Below are 13,717 nucleotides of genomic sequence, written 5' to 3' on the forward strand. Positions count from 1 at the left end.
GGAAAAGACCCTTAAGATCATCGAGTCCAACCGTTAACCTATCACTGCCAAGTCCACCACTAAACCATGTCCTTAAGCGTCACGTCTACACGGCTTTTAAATACCTCCAGGGATGGAGACTCAACCACTTCCCTGCGCAGCCTGGTCCAGTGCCTGACTACCCTTTCGGTGAAGAAGTTTTTCCGAATATCCAACCTAAACTTCCCCTGGCGCAGCTTGAGGCCGTTTCCTCTTGTCCTGTCGCTTGTTACTTGGGAGAAGAGACCGACCCCCACCTCACTACAGCCTCCTTTCAGGTAGGTGTAGAGAGCAATAAGGTCTCCCCTCAGCCTCCTCTTCTCCAGGCTAAACAACCCCAGCTCCCTCAGCTGCTCCTCATAAGACTTGTGCTCCAGACCCTTCACCAGCTTCGTTGCCCTTCTCTGGACACGCTCCAGCACCTCAATGTCCTTGAAGTGAGGGGACCAAAAGTGAACACAGTACTCGAGGTGCAGCCTCACCAGTATTGAGTACAGGGGCACTCTCACCTCCCTTGTCCTGCTGGCCACACTAATTCTGATACAAGCCAGGATGCCATTGGCCCTCTTGGCCACCTGAGCACACTGCTGGCTCATGTTCAGCTGGCTGTCGACCAACACCCCCAGGTCCTTTTCCGCCAGGCAGCTCTCCAGCCACTCCTCCCCAAGCCTGTAGCGTTGCATGGGGTTATTGTGACCCAAGTGCAGGACCCGGCACTGAGCCTTGTAGAACCTCATACAGTTGGCCCCGGCCCATCGATCCAGCCTGTCCAGATCCCTCTGCAGGGCCTTCCTACCCTCCAGCAGATCGATGCTTCCACCCAACTTGGTGTCATCTGCAAACTTACTGAGGGTGCACTCAATCCCCTCACCCAGATCATTGATAAAGATATTGAACAGGACTGGCCCCAGTACTGAGCCCTGGGGAACACCACTCGTGACCGGCCGCCAACTGGATTTGACTCCATTCACCACCACTCTCTGGACTCGGCCGTCCAGCCAGTTTTTAACCCAGCGCAGAGTGCACCCATCCAAGCCGTGTGCAGCCAGCTTCTCCAGGAGAATGCTGTGGGAGACAGTGTCAAAGGCCTTACTGAAGTCCAAGTAGACAACATCCACAGCCTTCCTCTTATCCATTAAGTGGGTCACCTTGTCATAGAAGGAGACCAGGTTAGTGAAGCAGGACCTCCCTTTCATAAACTCATGCTGGCTGAGCCTGATCCCCTGGTTGTCCCGCACGTGCCGCGTAATGGCACTCAGGATGATCTGCTCCATGACCTTTCCCAGCACCGAGGTCAGGCTGACAGGCCTGTAGTTCCCCGGATCCTCCTTCCAACCCTTCTTGTAGAGGGGTGTCACATTTGCTAACTTCCAGTCATCTGGGACCTCCCCAGTTGACCAGGGGACAGAGTTCCAGCCGTCTGTCCTGCCCACACGTCCCAGACCACCGCTTCGCAGAACTCTTTCCATTCAGAGGAACCACTAGACCTCCTACTCCATTACCATGCCCCAAACCCCAGCCCTAACTCAATTTAAGCCCCTGTCCTCTGGCATGGATTAGAGAATCTACCTACCACAGGTAGGATGACAGCCAGTATCTGTAGGAGACAGTGGTTTCTATGAAAATTTGTAGATTAATTTGAATCTCTGCTCAGTAAGTTAGCATTACGATTGGGCCCAGGTTTAGGGTGTAGGCTATACTGATAGAGGGCCTGGACTATAAAGGTGGGCTGTAGGATCCTGCTTTAAATCAAGCTTACACATCTCTGCTCTCTGCAACACTAGTGCTGCCTAACCCAAATTGGTGCTATAGGGGCAATGCCAAAGCACTAACAATCAATGTAATCCGCTACCTTCAAATGGCACAAGCCATCATCCTAACCAAGAAGCTTTCTACAAAGTTTTTAGTTCTGCTCCTAGACACAACTGCAAATCTATTCTACTTAAGGCAGATTTACTATTAGAGCTACTAAATACCACCAGACCTTTCTACTCCTAGGCCTTGTTCTAGACCTGCCAGCTTTACTGGATCTGGAAACCAACAGGAGTCTAAGTCACCTGCTTTCTGAACCCAAATAGTCAACTCATTCCCCGCCTCTAATCTCTCCCTTGATTATTTACCCTCCACTACCCTTAGAGCTCCTGAAGTTGCAGCTCTTAGAAAATCAGCCCTCAAAGCCACGCCAGCACATCTGGCACGATCCAGCAATCATCCATGCTAATAAGCTCCTCCCGATCTAAACTAGCCCTCTCTGGAGATACCACAGGCCAAGGACTCCAATCCGTTCGAGAACATGATGTTAACATGATACCAACCTACAATAAACATGGTGTCTGCAACCTGCCAATAAACCAAGCCCACATGCATCTGCTTTCCTGTGTCCCAGTTCTAACTATGCTTATTGTAGTCTTATAGCTATTAAATGACCTCAAAATAAATTAAGAGAGCACCTGCCCCGAACATTAGTTTTTACCTCCTTCCCCTTGGTTTTAGGATCTGGGGGACACTTACCTTGTACGGCCAAGTAAGTTTCCAATGCTACCTCTCTCATCTTGATCCCCAACACCAACAGATATTCAAAGACAACTTTCAGGAACCAGAAGAGTAGAGGAAACTGTTATATTTGCTTTTTTTCCCCTCCATAACTACTTTTAAAATCCAATCTATTATGGTATTAACAAATTAGAACCACTGTTGTGTTATCTGATCCATACTTTTTTTACCCTCTAGTATTGTCAGAAGAGATTTATTCTCTCTCAGTATAATCCAGTTTAGTTTTTTAAAGATACTTATCTCTGTGTGTAAGGGTGGAAATCATCTGCCCTGTTTCAGCATTTGAAGTTAACAGTCAGTCACCTTCAGTTTCCTTTGTAGTCAATGGAAATAATTAGGCACCTTGGGAGGCTGATTCAACTCCTTCTAAGATACTTATCTAACACAAGGCATATGAATGGCCCTCTGAGGCTGTGTATTTCTTTCCACTGGATATAAAGGTATTCAAAGGAAAAAAATTGTATTTAAATGTTTAATTGTAGATTTTAAATTAAGCAAAATTAATCCACCTAACCTACTACTGTTGAGATTTCCTCTTTAACGACGTTGCAACACTTCAGCATTTCAATATATGATTCATAGGGAAGGCAAAGACATGGAAGCTACTGCAGCCATTACCACTAGTGATGAAGAACAATAAAAATAAATTCCTGCTGACAAAGTGGGAGTGTGCTTCACAGATATCCTATTTTTGATAACAAAGGCTCTCTCCTTTGGGTCCCTCTCATTTGGATACCCCTGAGAGGTTTAAAAGCTCTGAGCACTACCTTTTATTAAACATTTTTCCCAAGATGTCTTTTTTTCTTTTTTACTATAACACATTAACATGTTCAGCAGAGACAGAAGAAGTCAACTGATTAAATGAGTAATATTCTAAAATGGTCAATGCTAACCCTTTTTCTTGTTACAACCAAAAGAATAAAGAGGCATCACTAAGCAGCAGAGAAGTCAGTATTTTATTCAAACAGATCCAAAAAATCCCATACATGCAAAACATGGCATGTTGTACAAAAAACAATGTTGAAATCATCAATTTTTGAACTTCTTCCCTGTTTGAGAATAACAGTGTCAGAAGAACTTATCTGCTCTACAGTGCTCTACAAGACACTATGGTCCTTACAATACCTAGAATTCATAACCTAATCTAATCAGAAAGAAAACACATTTAGTACAGAGGATAGAAACAACCACCTCTTAAACCCAGCACGGCCATTCTGCCTGATGGTATAGATGTACACCTCTCCTTTAGTTTGGCCCGGCAGTGCTGAAGTCAACAGGAATTCTGTGAATCACTTCAATGGAAACAGATTCTGTGATAACATGGACTTCTGAAAGGAGGGAGGCAGTCCTTCCTGTATGAGTAAATACATAACACTGACGCAAGTGTAAAGCGCAAAGAAAGAAAAGATGTGTTGGATTATAGCTGAGCTCCTTCAAAATGAAAACGTACCTTACAGCTTCTCCCACATTTCCTTTTCTAGACAGAGAATGTATCCTCTTTGAAGAAATCTGTCCAAATCCTTCTCATACTAACTCTTCCTATGGCTGAATAGACTGTATTATTTAAGTTGTTAGGAAAAATAAGATTAAGAAATTCTTCAACAGGGACAATTTAAACCATCTATCGAAAAATATCTTAATCAAATGCCTATTCAGTAAGCATTTAAGATCTATTTCTGAACTGAATGAACAAATAAAAATGCAGCACGGTGATGTTTTACATTTCTTAATATATTTTAGTTGCTGTAATTATAATTAGTTTGAATACTCAGGAGATGTTAAAAAGTGTAAATTTTTTGTGTGTCCGCATGCAAGAACAGATCTAAAAATTCACATATATACAAAAATATATTCAGGAAGAATCTAACAAAAATTAATGAAAACTTAGTAAGTACAACATGGCAATCAAGTTTTTGAAAGGGATAATTCATTTCTGCAAAGACTGTAAGTCTCCAACTTAAATAAAGATATCAACTAAAAGTATGATGAGATAAATAATTTTTCTACAATACACTTTCTATTGCAAAAATCACTACGCTTCTCAAGCAACATTATTTCCTTTAAAAATGTGTTATTTTGAAAATAGAAATCAGATATGAAAAATGCAAAGATGACTGATTTCAAAAGGTTTCACTTGTCTACAAAACTATTATTCAAATGTTTTTATCATGCAAAATGTTATCAAAATCAAGTAGAAATGACGTTCCCAATGCTGAGTTCCCCAGGAACTTCTCAGATGACCCATTTTTTCCAGTCCAGTTAGGAGGCGACCATCTCTACCATGTCTCCAAGACAACGAAAAGAGAGCAGTCTCAGCACAGAGCACATCAAAGAAACAGCCTGACTTTGTTTCTCTGAACTGCGCGTGTAAGGAACCAACGGCCACCTTCCCCTAAAGAAAGGTGAACATTAAACAATCTCCTACATTATGCCTCTAAGTTAACACAATGTGAATACCCACCACAGCATCCAAAATCCAAAAAGGATAAAAAGGGAGACTGAGGCAATGCTGTCCTGAAAAACTGGTTCACTAAGAACATACTTTAAATGGCAGGTCGTAAGAATTAGGAAAAGCAAACTGACTCCCTTTGTCAGATTAGCCTCACTAGGAAAGAAAAGGCTAAATGTAATACACTTCAGACATACCTATTTCCAACTCCCACCATTTTACTTCTGGTGATGTCTGTAGCACAGCACTCAAGATAAGGAAAAGCCAGTTTCAGTCTGAATGTTCTTTCTTCTGGTGAAACATTTAGTAATTACTAAGTATTCAGGGGCTTGTTTGGTATAGCATTTCCTTTCATCTAATCAGAAACTATTTAACCCATTCAGCTATGAAAGCAATATAAAGGTTTCTACTGATTTCATTTGACTACAAATCAGATGCCAGATCTATCACACACACACAAGCAAAATAACAATACATCTCTGCTTCACAGGAAGCTTCCTCATACAAAAAGTAATCTTAATGAAAATAAAGACTTCTGATAACAGAGAACAGTTCACACTTTAACTGGAATATAAATAATGTTAATGAATAAGGATTGAAATAGATTTTTAAAAAATCCCTTTTTCTTTTACAGTTTAAATAAAAGCTTATTGATTACTGGGAAAATGTAGACATTAACTTGTAAAATTATGAAATACAGAAAGATGAGAGCAGTTGTTAGAATGTAGTTAAGCATTTTAGCATTACACTTGTTGATAAGATTTTTAGAATCAACTCTTGGCTTTCTGCTCCAAAAATATGGATGGAACAATAACTCAGGTCATTGCTTTTTCAATTTCCAAAAGAAAAATAACTTCAATTCTTTAACTTTTGTAGGCTCTCCCACTGCTTAAAAAACAAAAACAAAGCAAGCCCAATACAATAAATAACACTAGTTCTTAAAACAGTACTGGCAACCCATAAGGCAGCCCTATCGGGCTCTGATGAAAAGGGTTTCATCAGGAGTTGCAGGACAACTCTCCTTCTCAGTAACAGTCTCTACTGTGCCTGAAGCAGACACAATCACTACCGTTTTAGCTGCCGAAAGAGCTTTCTCCTTCTCTGCGATGGCAGCACAGACTGCCACAATTTCATCACTTTCAAAGTCATAGTCTGGGATTGATTCTTGCGCAAGCTCTTTTTCTTTTGCCAGTGCTTGCACCGCCTCAGTCTTTGTTGCCTTCTGCTGTTCATGTAGTTTTCTTGCCCAGGAAAGGTCCTCCTTCCATACTTCAGGGTTCATTGGAAAGATGTGTAAGGATACCTGGAAACTTCGGATTGCCTATAAACAGAATAGGGAAAAACCAAGGATTGGAAACTTTAAAGCCTACATATTTCATCATAGAAATTAACAATAGAAAAAATATTATGTACATCATTCAAGCAAAGACAAAAGTGATTTTACTCCAGTCTGTCTTCAGCGGAACAATCCTCCCTCAGCTCTAAGTTCAATAGCAGCGTTACCCCCTCAGCTCTAAGTTCAATAGCAGCGTTACCCCCAAACAACTGTGCATACAAATGTCTGTAAGTACCAAGAAAGCATGAACAAATCAGGTACATGGCAACCAGGGCACAAATAAGAGTTCACATGTGAAAAATAATATTGTAATTAAAAAGGTAAAAGTAAAAATAATTTTTGTTTTGATGGTTTTCTATCCCACTTTTCTCCTATTATCAGATGTATGGGAAGGCAAAAGCAGATATGGTTTAAGGAAGTACAGAAAAGGGATGGCTGGGATTTGAAGCATCACTAATACTGCTGCTTTTAAATTAGCATGTAGTCATTTCACATACAGACCTAATACGACAGCAATCCTAGCCCCATGATAAACAGTTTCTGTAACAGGTTTGTGGTTGCAAACACATTTACCTAAACAGGCAAAAGTAGCCAAATAAACTCCCAACTTGGAAAGTTGCTCTAAGAAAGAACTATAATCTTATAAACCATGTAATATTAACACAATTAGGTATGGTTGATACTGTTTCTCCTGTCTTTCAGCCCAATTGGGAAAAGTTCCACAAGTACAAATACTCAACACCATTGTTGTTAAACATAAAAAAATCTGACTGTCTAATCCAGTTGATGTGATATTTGGCAATAAGAAGAGATTGCTACAATACTGGAAAAATGCTAGACCAAGAATTACAACTGTGTAGGATTTATAGTTACATTAACAGTGAAAAGGTCAAGACTGACCTTATCTACTCAGACTTATGCGTATGTACACACAGGCATATGTGTATTTTACATTTACAACTGTATGGTCAGTTATGGAAATGGCCAGCTGGGTGACCAAACTATTACATGACGATGTACAGAAGCCTTCCTGTAGGGTCAGAAAACAGTGATGATATGGATTTGGATTATATTTGGGAAAAGTTCTAGCAACTTGCATATAAAGACTTTAAAGATGTATGAACAACCATCGAATTCCATATTCTGTTGCAATTTACAAATACTTAAAGCATGCAAATTAATTTGAAAAATCACAACTTTTCATCTGCATTGACGGAAACCGCCAATTCATCCTTCTGCTGGCACAGATTAATATATAATTTCCGTATGACGTGAACTCAGCAGACAAGAGATACAAATCAGATTTAAGAAATGCTGATTATGCTATCAGTATTACTGCTATTGTAATAGGCAGCCTTTCAGTTCCAGGAAAAAAAAAAAAATAATACTTTATTATTGGTCCACAGCCAGCTCTGAAGTGTAGGAGCATGCTGAACTTCAAACAGAAGGAGGAGTGCAGTTTAATCCTTGCAAAACAGTGTCATTTTATTCAAGTTTGCTAGCTTTTAATTTCCAGGGGTAGATTAGCTACAAGTACGCACTAAATGCTCTTTTTTTGTATTTCTGTTGAAAACAAAATATAAACAAACACCATCTAGTTTAAGCTTTCCATGAAAGAGAACCCCTAATTAAAACCTGTCTATATAGTTATGTTCATGCATATTAAACAATATTAAACACAGTAATCAAATATAAGGTAATATTTAATAAGCTTAGAAGATGCCTTGACGATTCATACAATACAGCATGAAACAATCACCTTTGTAAATCTACTAGAAGAAAGATTTTGTGTGTGACATTTTTATAAATAAATAATAAAAATTAAAAAAAAGTAAATTTCAAGTGCTGCAAAAGATCAGAGGGATTCATTTTAAAGTAGCAATGTAACGCTGAAAAATACAGAATTGTCATCCACATAAAATTTTACGTTGCCACTACTTCCACAGCCATTAATTTCTATTAAGACAGAAGAAAAGAAAATAACAGTACTACTTTTAAATCTCCCACTGATAGAGATGTAAATGTCCCTCTCCAACTGCCTGTCTGGCATTATAGGAAAATGTGGCAGCACTAGATAAACTTCATATTTCTAGCCTAAGGGCAGCTGTGGTCTTAAGAGACCCTGCACGTAAGGACTATGGGATTTTAAATAGGTACATATTCACATATCTGCTTTTGCTTCTGTAGGGAAGAGTACTATAAAATCTACTGCAAGATGTTCCTGCTTGCTGAATTACAATATTTGAAGAATTTGTATTTTCAAAATATTTTACATTTCATCTCACTATAGGGTATTCCGTAGCAAACAATCTCTCATTTTTCCCATGAGCAGAATCTCTTCTACTGGTTTGCACAGTTTTTAAATGTGAAGAGCAGTTTTGATCAGACTATACTTTTTATGACATGTTTTTGTAACACATGGACCTAGTAATTGTCAGTATGCAGTGACTTCCTAAAAAAGGTAAAGGAGCATTTTAAGAAGTTATGCAGAGGTTCACATCTACCCTGAAGGCTTGCATGAGGCCTTTATGTTCCATCTGACAGACACCATCTCACCTATTTCAAAGGATGTCCATCAGTGAAGATACGTATATATCTACAAGTAACCTTTTTCTGTGTTTAAGGATCCTTAAATATGGGGGTTTTTTACAGCATCCAACATAATACTTAGGGGTACTGGTAGATGAAAAACTGGACATGAGCCAGCAATGTGCGCTCGCCAGAAAGCCAACCGTACCCTGGGCTGCACCAAAAGCAGCGTGGCCAGCAGGTCGAGGGAGGGGATTCTGCCCCTCTACTCTGCTCTGGTGAGACCCCACCTGCAGTGCTGCATCCAGCTCTGGGGTCCTCAGCACAGGAAGGACATGGACCTGTTGGAGTGGGGCCAGAGGAGGCCACAAAAATGGTCAGAGGGATGGAGCACCTCTGCTATGAGGAAAGGCTGAGAGAGCTGGGGTTGTTCAGCCTGGATAAGAGAAGGCTCCAAGGAGACCTTCTTGCAGCCTTTCAGTACTTGAAGGGGACTTATAAGAAAGATAGGGACAGACTTTTTAGCAGGGCCTGTAGCAACAAGACAAGGGGTAATGGTTTTAAACTAAAAGAGGGTAGATTCAGACTAGATATGAGGGATAAATTTTTCACAATGAGGGTGGTGAAACACTGGCAGAGGTTGCCCAGAGAGGTGGTAGATGCCTCATCCTTGGAAATATTCAAGGCCAGGTTGGACAGAGCTCTGATCTAGTTGAAGATGTCCCTGCCCATTGCAGGGGGGTTGGACTAGATGGCCTTTAAAGCTCCCTTCCACCCCAAACCATTCTATGATTCTATGGTAATATTCTATTGGCATTTAAGTCTTACTTCTTGTACTACTCACCATGAACACAACTAACTAATTTTTACAGAAACCTTTACCATAGTGACACTAATGAAATTTTAGTATATTTAAAGACTTCCAATTACATTTCTCCTCTTTAAACAAAAAAAAAAAAATCCAATTATTTCAGATATTTTCACTCTAGTTTAACGGTTTATATGATATAATCTGAATGGTAAACGTCTTATCTATTTTAACTTCAAACTGTCAGGCTGAACTTTTCTATGCAACTTTTCTGTTCAGATTATTTCTTCTTTTCAATAAGAATTTTCTCTCTGGAAATTTCTTTTCAGGAAAAATAATTCTTCTGTCTTCAAAAATGAGGTGAACACTTAACATTTTGCAGTTCTTACATTTACAAAACCATTTTATTCAAAGGTTCTGGTGCTCTCATGTTTTGGAGAAAAGGCCTGAAACATAGTAGGCAATCTTCCAGATGTGAAAGACTTATTTTTGCCTTACACCCATTGGAATTCGGTCAGGTAATAAACCCACAGAAGGAAACATAGAAGTCTATGTTTCCATTTGGTAGACGTCTGTGAGACGATGCTAGCTTAATTCTCCTGTGCTGGAGGTTCTCCACCGCAGAGAATTTATGCAGCACAGATGAAGATGCATCAACCCCAGTGGTCACTCAGCACACGTCCTCCCTGGGGTGCAGTGCCTGGCTGGCACCAGAGGCCAGAGGACACGCGCCTGAGCCTGGAGACATGAGAAGAGGATAGGAATGTAATGGCCTGTGGTAACTGATAGAAAAAGATCTGCCCAGTTTCTTTGGCCCCAGGCACACATCTCTCTATAGGCTAGAGTTTCAGAAAATTTCTGTCAGCCAGTGTGTCCACTTCAAGTTTCTCTTCAGGGTGCCTCTTCCTCACTTCCACAGCTTCCTTCTTCCTCTTCTTTTGAAGATGTTTCTATCTTCGTCTTGTACTTTCTTTTGCTTTGGTGAGGTACTCCCATTTCCCAGATCTCCTTTTGCACCAACTCACTTCTTCCCAGCCCTCTGTCCTCACAACGCTCACTGCCTGTCTGCCTTTGCACCTCCACGAGCATCCCTGCAAGACACTTCAGCATGCTCTGCAGAAGTCACTGCTTCGGGCTGCCTCTACCATACAGATCTGTACGCTATGCCCTACTACATACACGGACATAATCCAGGACAACTGAGGGAACAAAAAACTCTATCCCATCCTAGAAACTGACATATTTAGACCAACAAAATAAAGCCTGAAGTGATATGAGTGGTCTTAACTTGTAAATCAGGAAAATCCAGAAGGATTGAAAACATTTACCTCTCTGCTACCAAATTCTACTGCTAAAATTATTACAAGGAATTTTACAATAATGGTAAAACAACTTTCTCCCCAATTCCAGTTTGTCAGACACTCTGCATCTGTTTTAGCTAACACTTTTAATTACAAGGTTTAAATGTTGAGAAGATGGACTTCATCATCATGGTTAAAGCCTCAAAAGTTCTCAGCATCTGACAAGAGTAACTACCATGAGGTGCCAGCTAAGTCAGTGGGGAACGCTCGCAAGAACTGAGTACCACTGCTAGAAATGTAGCAGAAAGGGCATTTAAACTTTCAGAGACTTGCTTGCCCTTCTGGTTTCTTGACTGAAAATAAAAATCACCTCTGAGTAGAAGATATTTTCATGCATTAAAAAAATCATTAGGTGGGTTATCAAAATATATTTATGACTTCCAACAGTGGTAAAAAAAAATTTAAAAAAAAAGGATTACACTATAGTAGCTGGAGACTGCAGCACTAACACAGGACCTCTGAAGAAGCTAGTATTACTGGGTATTACCTATAACTGGGTAGGACTGTTTAAAGCTGTTGAAAGGAATTTAGCAGAACCCCACTTTAACTGACAAAGCATTTTATTTTCTCTCTAACTTAATACTTCCCAAATACTATGTGCTAGAATGTGTATGTGGCTGGAGTATAGTTCAAGATGGAGTTGACAGGACAGAAATATGCCCTGTCACATGTTTTATTTTCAAAAGAAACGTCTTTTATCAAATCCTGATAATGAAAGCAGTACCACTTAAAGTGTGACACAAAAACTAAATGGAATAACAAGAAATTCCAAGCCAAAACTATAAAACAAATAGCAATTTTAAAAATTGCATTGCCTCTTTTCCTTTTTATTTATGCATATAAGAAAAATAGGTATAGACTATATTAATATAATGATAAAGTTAAATATTCCATCACTATAAAATAATCCACACATTTTGTTGTGCTTAGAAGGAAGATTACCACAGCAGTGTAATTTAATATTTTAATCCCACATAAATCTATAAAAATAAAATCTGAGTTATTTATCCCCTCAAGTTGACAGGAACACAATCTGAAGCACAGATTTGATTGCTTCTCAACGGAAAGCCAACTGTCAGTTTCCTTTTTATTACCAAAACCTTTATGTTTCCACACACTTACATTACTAACATTTTGAAAAATTCTCTCAAATTCAGAATTAGTTATGTTAATTAGCTGGATTTCAATAAAATGCAGTAATTCCTCTCTTTGCTAGTACATTGCTCCCATCATTATGTAAAAGACCTAAAACTACTTCTTTCAAGGGAAATGAAAGGGCTGATCTGAGGATTCATATTGTCAAGGCTTGATTCCTTTTACAAAATGTAGTATCACACTTAAAGACTGCTAAACCACTAACTACTTAGTAACAATACAGCAAACCACATCCTTCAAATCATCAAACAAAAAGCATGCACAATTGGTTCATATTTACACATCTGCCCAGTTAACTTTGTAATCTTCAGTACTCCAGGTTTGACACGGAGGCCCCAGCTCACAATGGGGTGATCACAGAATGGCTGAGGTTGGTCGGGACCTTCCACAGTCATCTGGGCCAACCTCCTGCTCAAGCAGGGCCACCTGAAGCTGGTTGCCCACGACCATGTCCAAATGGTTTATGAATTTCTCCAAAGTGGGAGACTCAGTCATTTTCAGTTGGTCTTTCCTCCCCCGCCACCCCCACCCCGAATGTTGCTTTTGTTTTCGTTTTTTGTTTGCTTGTTTAATGAAAGTGTGGGGTTCACTCTGTCTCATGGGAAGAACTGTTCTAATGAAGATATCAGTGTGAAATTGTTACTGCTTAAGTTGTCATCACCAATACAGTAAATATAATTGGTAAAAACAATCATTACAATTAAATGAGAGAAATTTGACAAGCCTGACTACATTTCTACACGTTGCAAAGTTTACTCGGATGTGCTCTTGCAAATTGATCTGTAGAATTTAAGGAATTTCTACCTTTACAGAAAGAAATAAAGTTCCGCCTGCTCACATTTAAGTATTACTGTTGAATTACCCTCTTTAGTAAATTCAGAAAAAAGAGCAAACAGCTTTTGTAAAAGCTAAATAAAAAGGTGCTAATTTATCTCACTCTTTCTGTCACAAGTTTGACAAACACAAACCAAAACAAACCTTTCTTTGTTTGTGAGAAATGAATATATTATGCAGCTCATAATAAAATTAGATTTGTTTGGAAGCTGTATTTTAGACCTGGGAAACTTGAAATTAAAATACCGTAACTTTTTTTTTGATGTGGGTAGTGAAGACAGACATTGGTGGGGGAGAAATGAAACAAACAAACAGAAGAAGCTGCTCTTGAGAAGGGTAGTAATTCGTAAATCTCAAACAGTACTAAAAAGCCCTGATATTTATGCTTTATTAACTTTTCTCTGTAAAAATTTAATGCAGTGAAAAATTAGAAGATCATGGTAATGGAAGGCTAATGGGAACAAGGTAATTATGACTTAGATCACCTAGTCAAGAAGCCTCCACAGGTTCAATAATTATGAAATCACTTAACTTTTTAAGATTCCTCCAGTCTTAACCTTTTAAGATTCCTTAAAAATCGCTTGGTTCAAAAATAAATAGTGAACATTATCTACATTTTAGAATAACTCCCCAAGTTATTCTTTTTACAGGAGAACATATTCACCAGAAGGCAG

General features: G+C 39.3%; 1 protein-coding gene across 4 annotated transcripts in view; it reads right to left on the reverse strand.

Moving 5' to 3' along the window:
* Positions 1 to 3,504: 3,504 nt before the first annotated feature.
* TTC33 (tetratricopeptide repeat domain 33) overlaps positions 3,505 to 13,717 on the reverse strand; it is a 50,338-nt gene continuing 40,125 nt past the window's right edge. For all 4 annotated transcript variants that reach the window (XM_082336332.1, XM_082336333.1, XM_082336331.1 and 1 more), the window contains exon 5: positions 3,505 to 6,341. In XM_082336332.1, coding sequence (XP_082192458.1) covers positions 5,991 to 6,341 — 351 coding nt within the window. In that variant the 3' untranslated portion in view covers positions 3,505 to 5,990. The remainder of the gene's footprint in view (positions 6,342 to 13,717) is intronic.

The sequence above is a fragment of the Platalea leucorodia genome (assembly GCF_965183815.1).
Source record: "Platalea leucorodia genome assembly, chromosome: Z".
Classification (NCBI taxonomy): Eukaryota; Metazoa; Chordata; class Aves; order Pelecaniformes; family Threskiornithidae; genus Platalea; species Platalea leucorodia.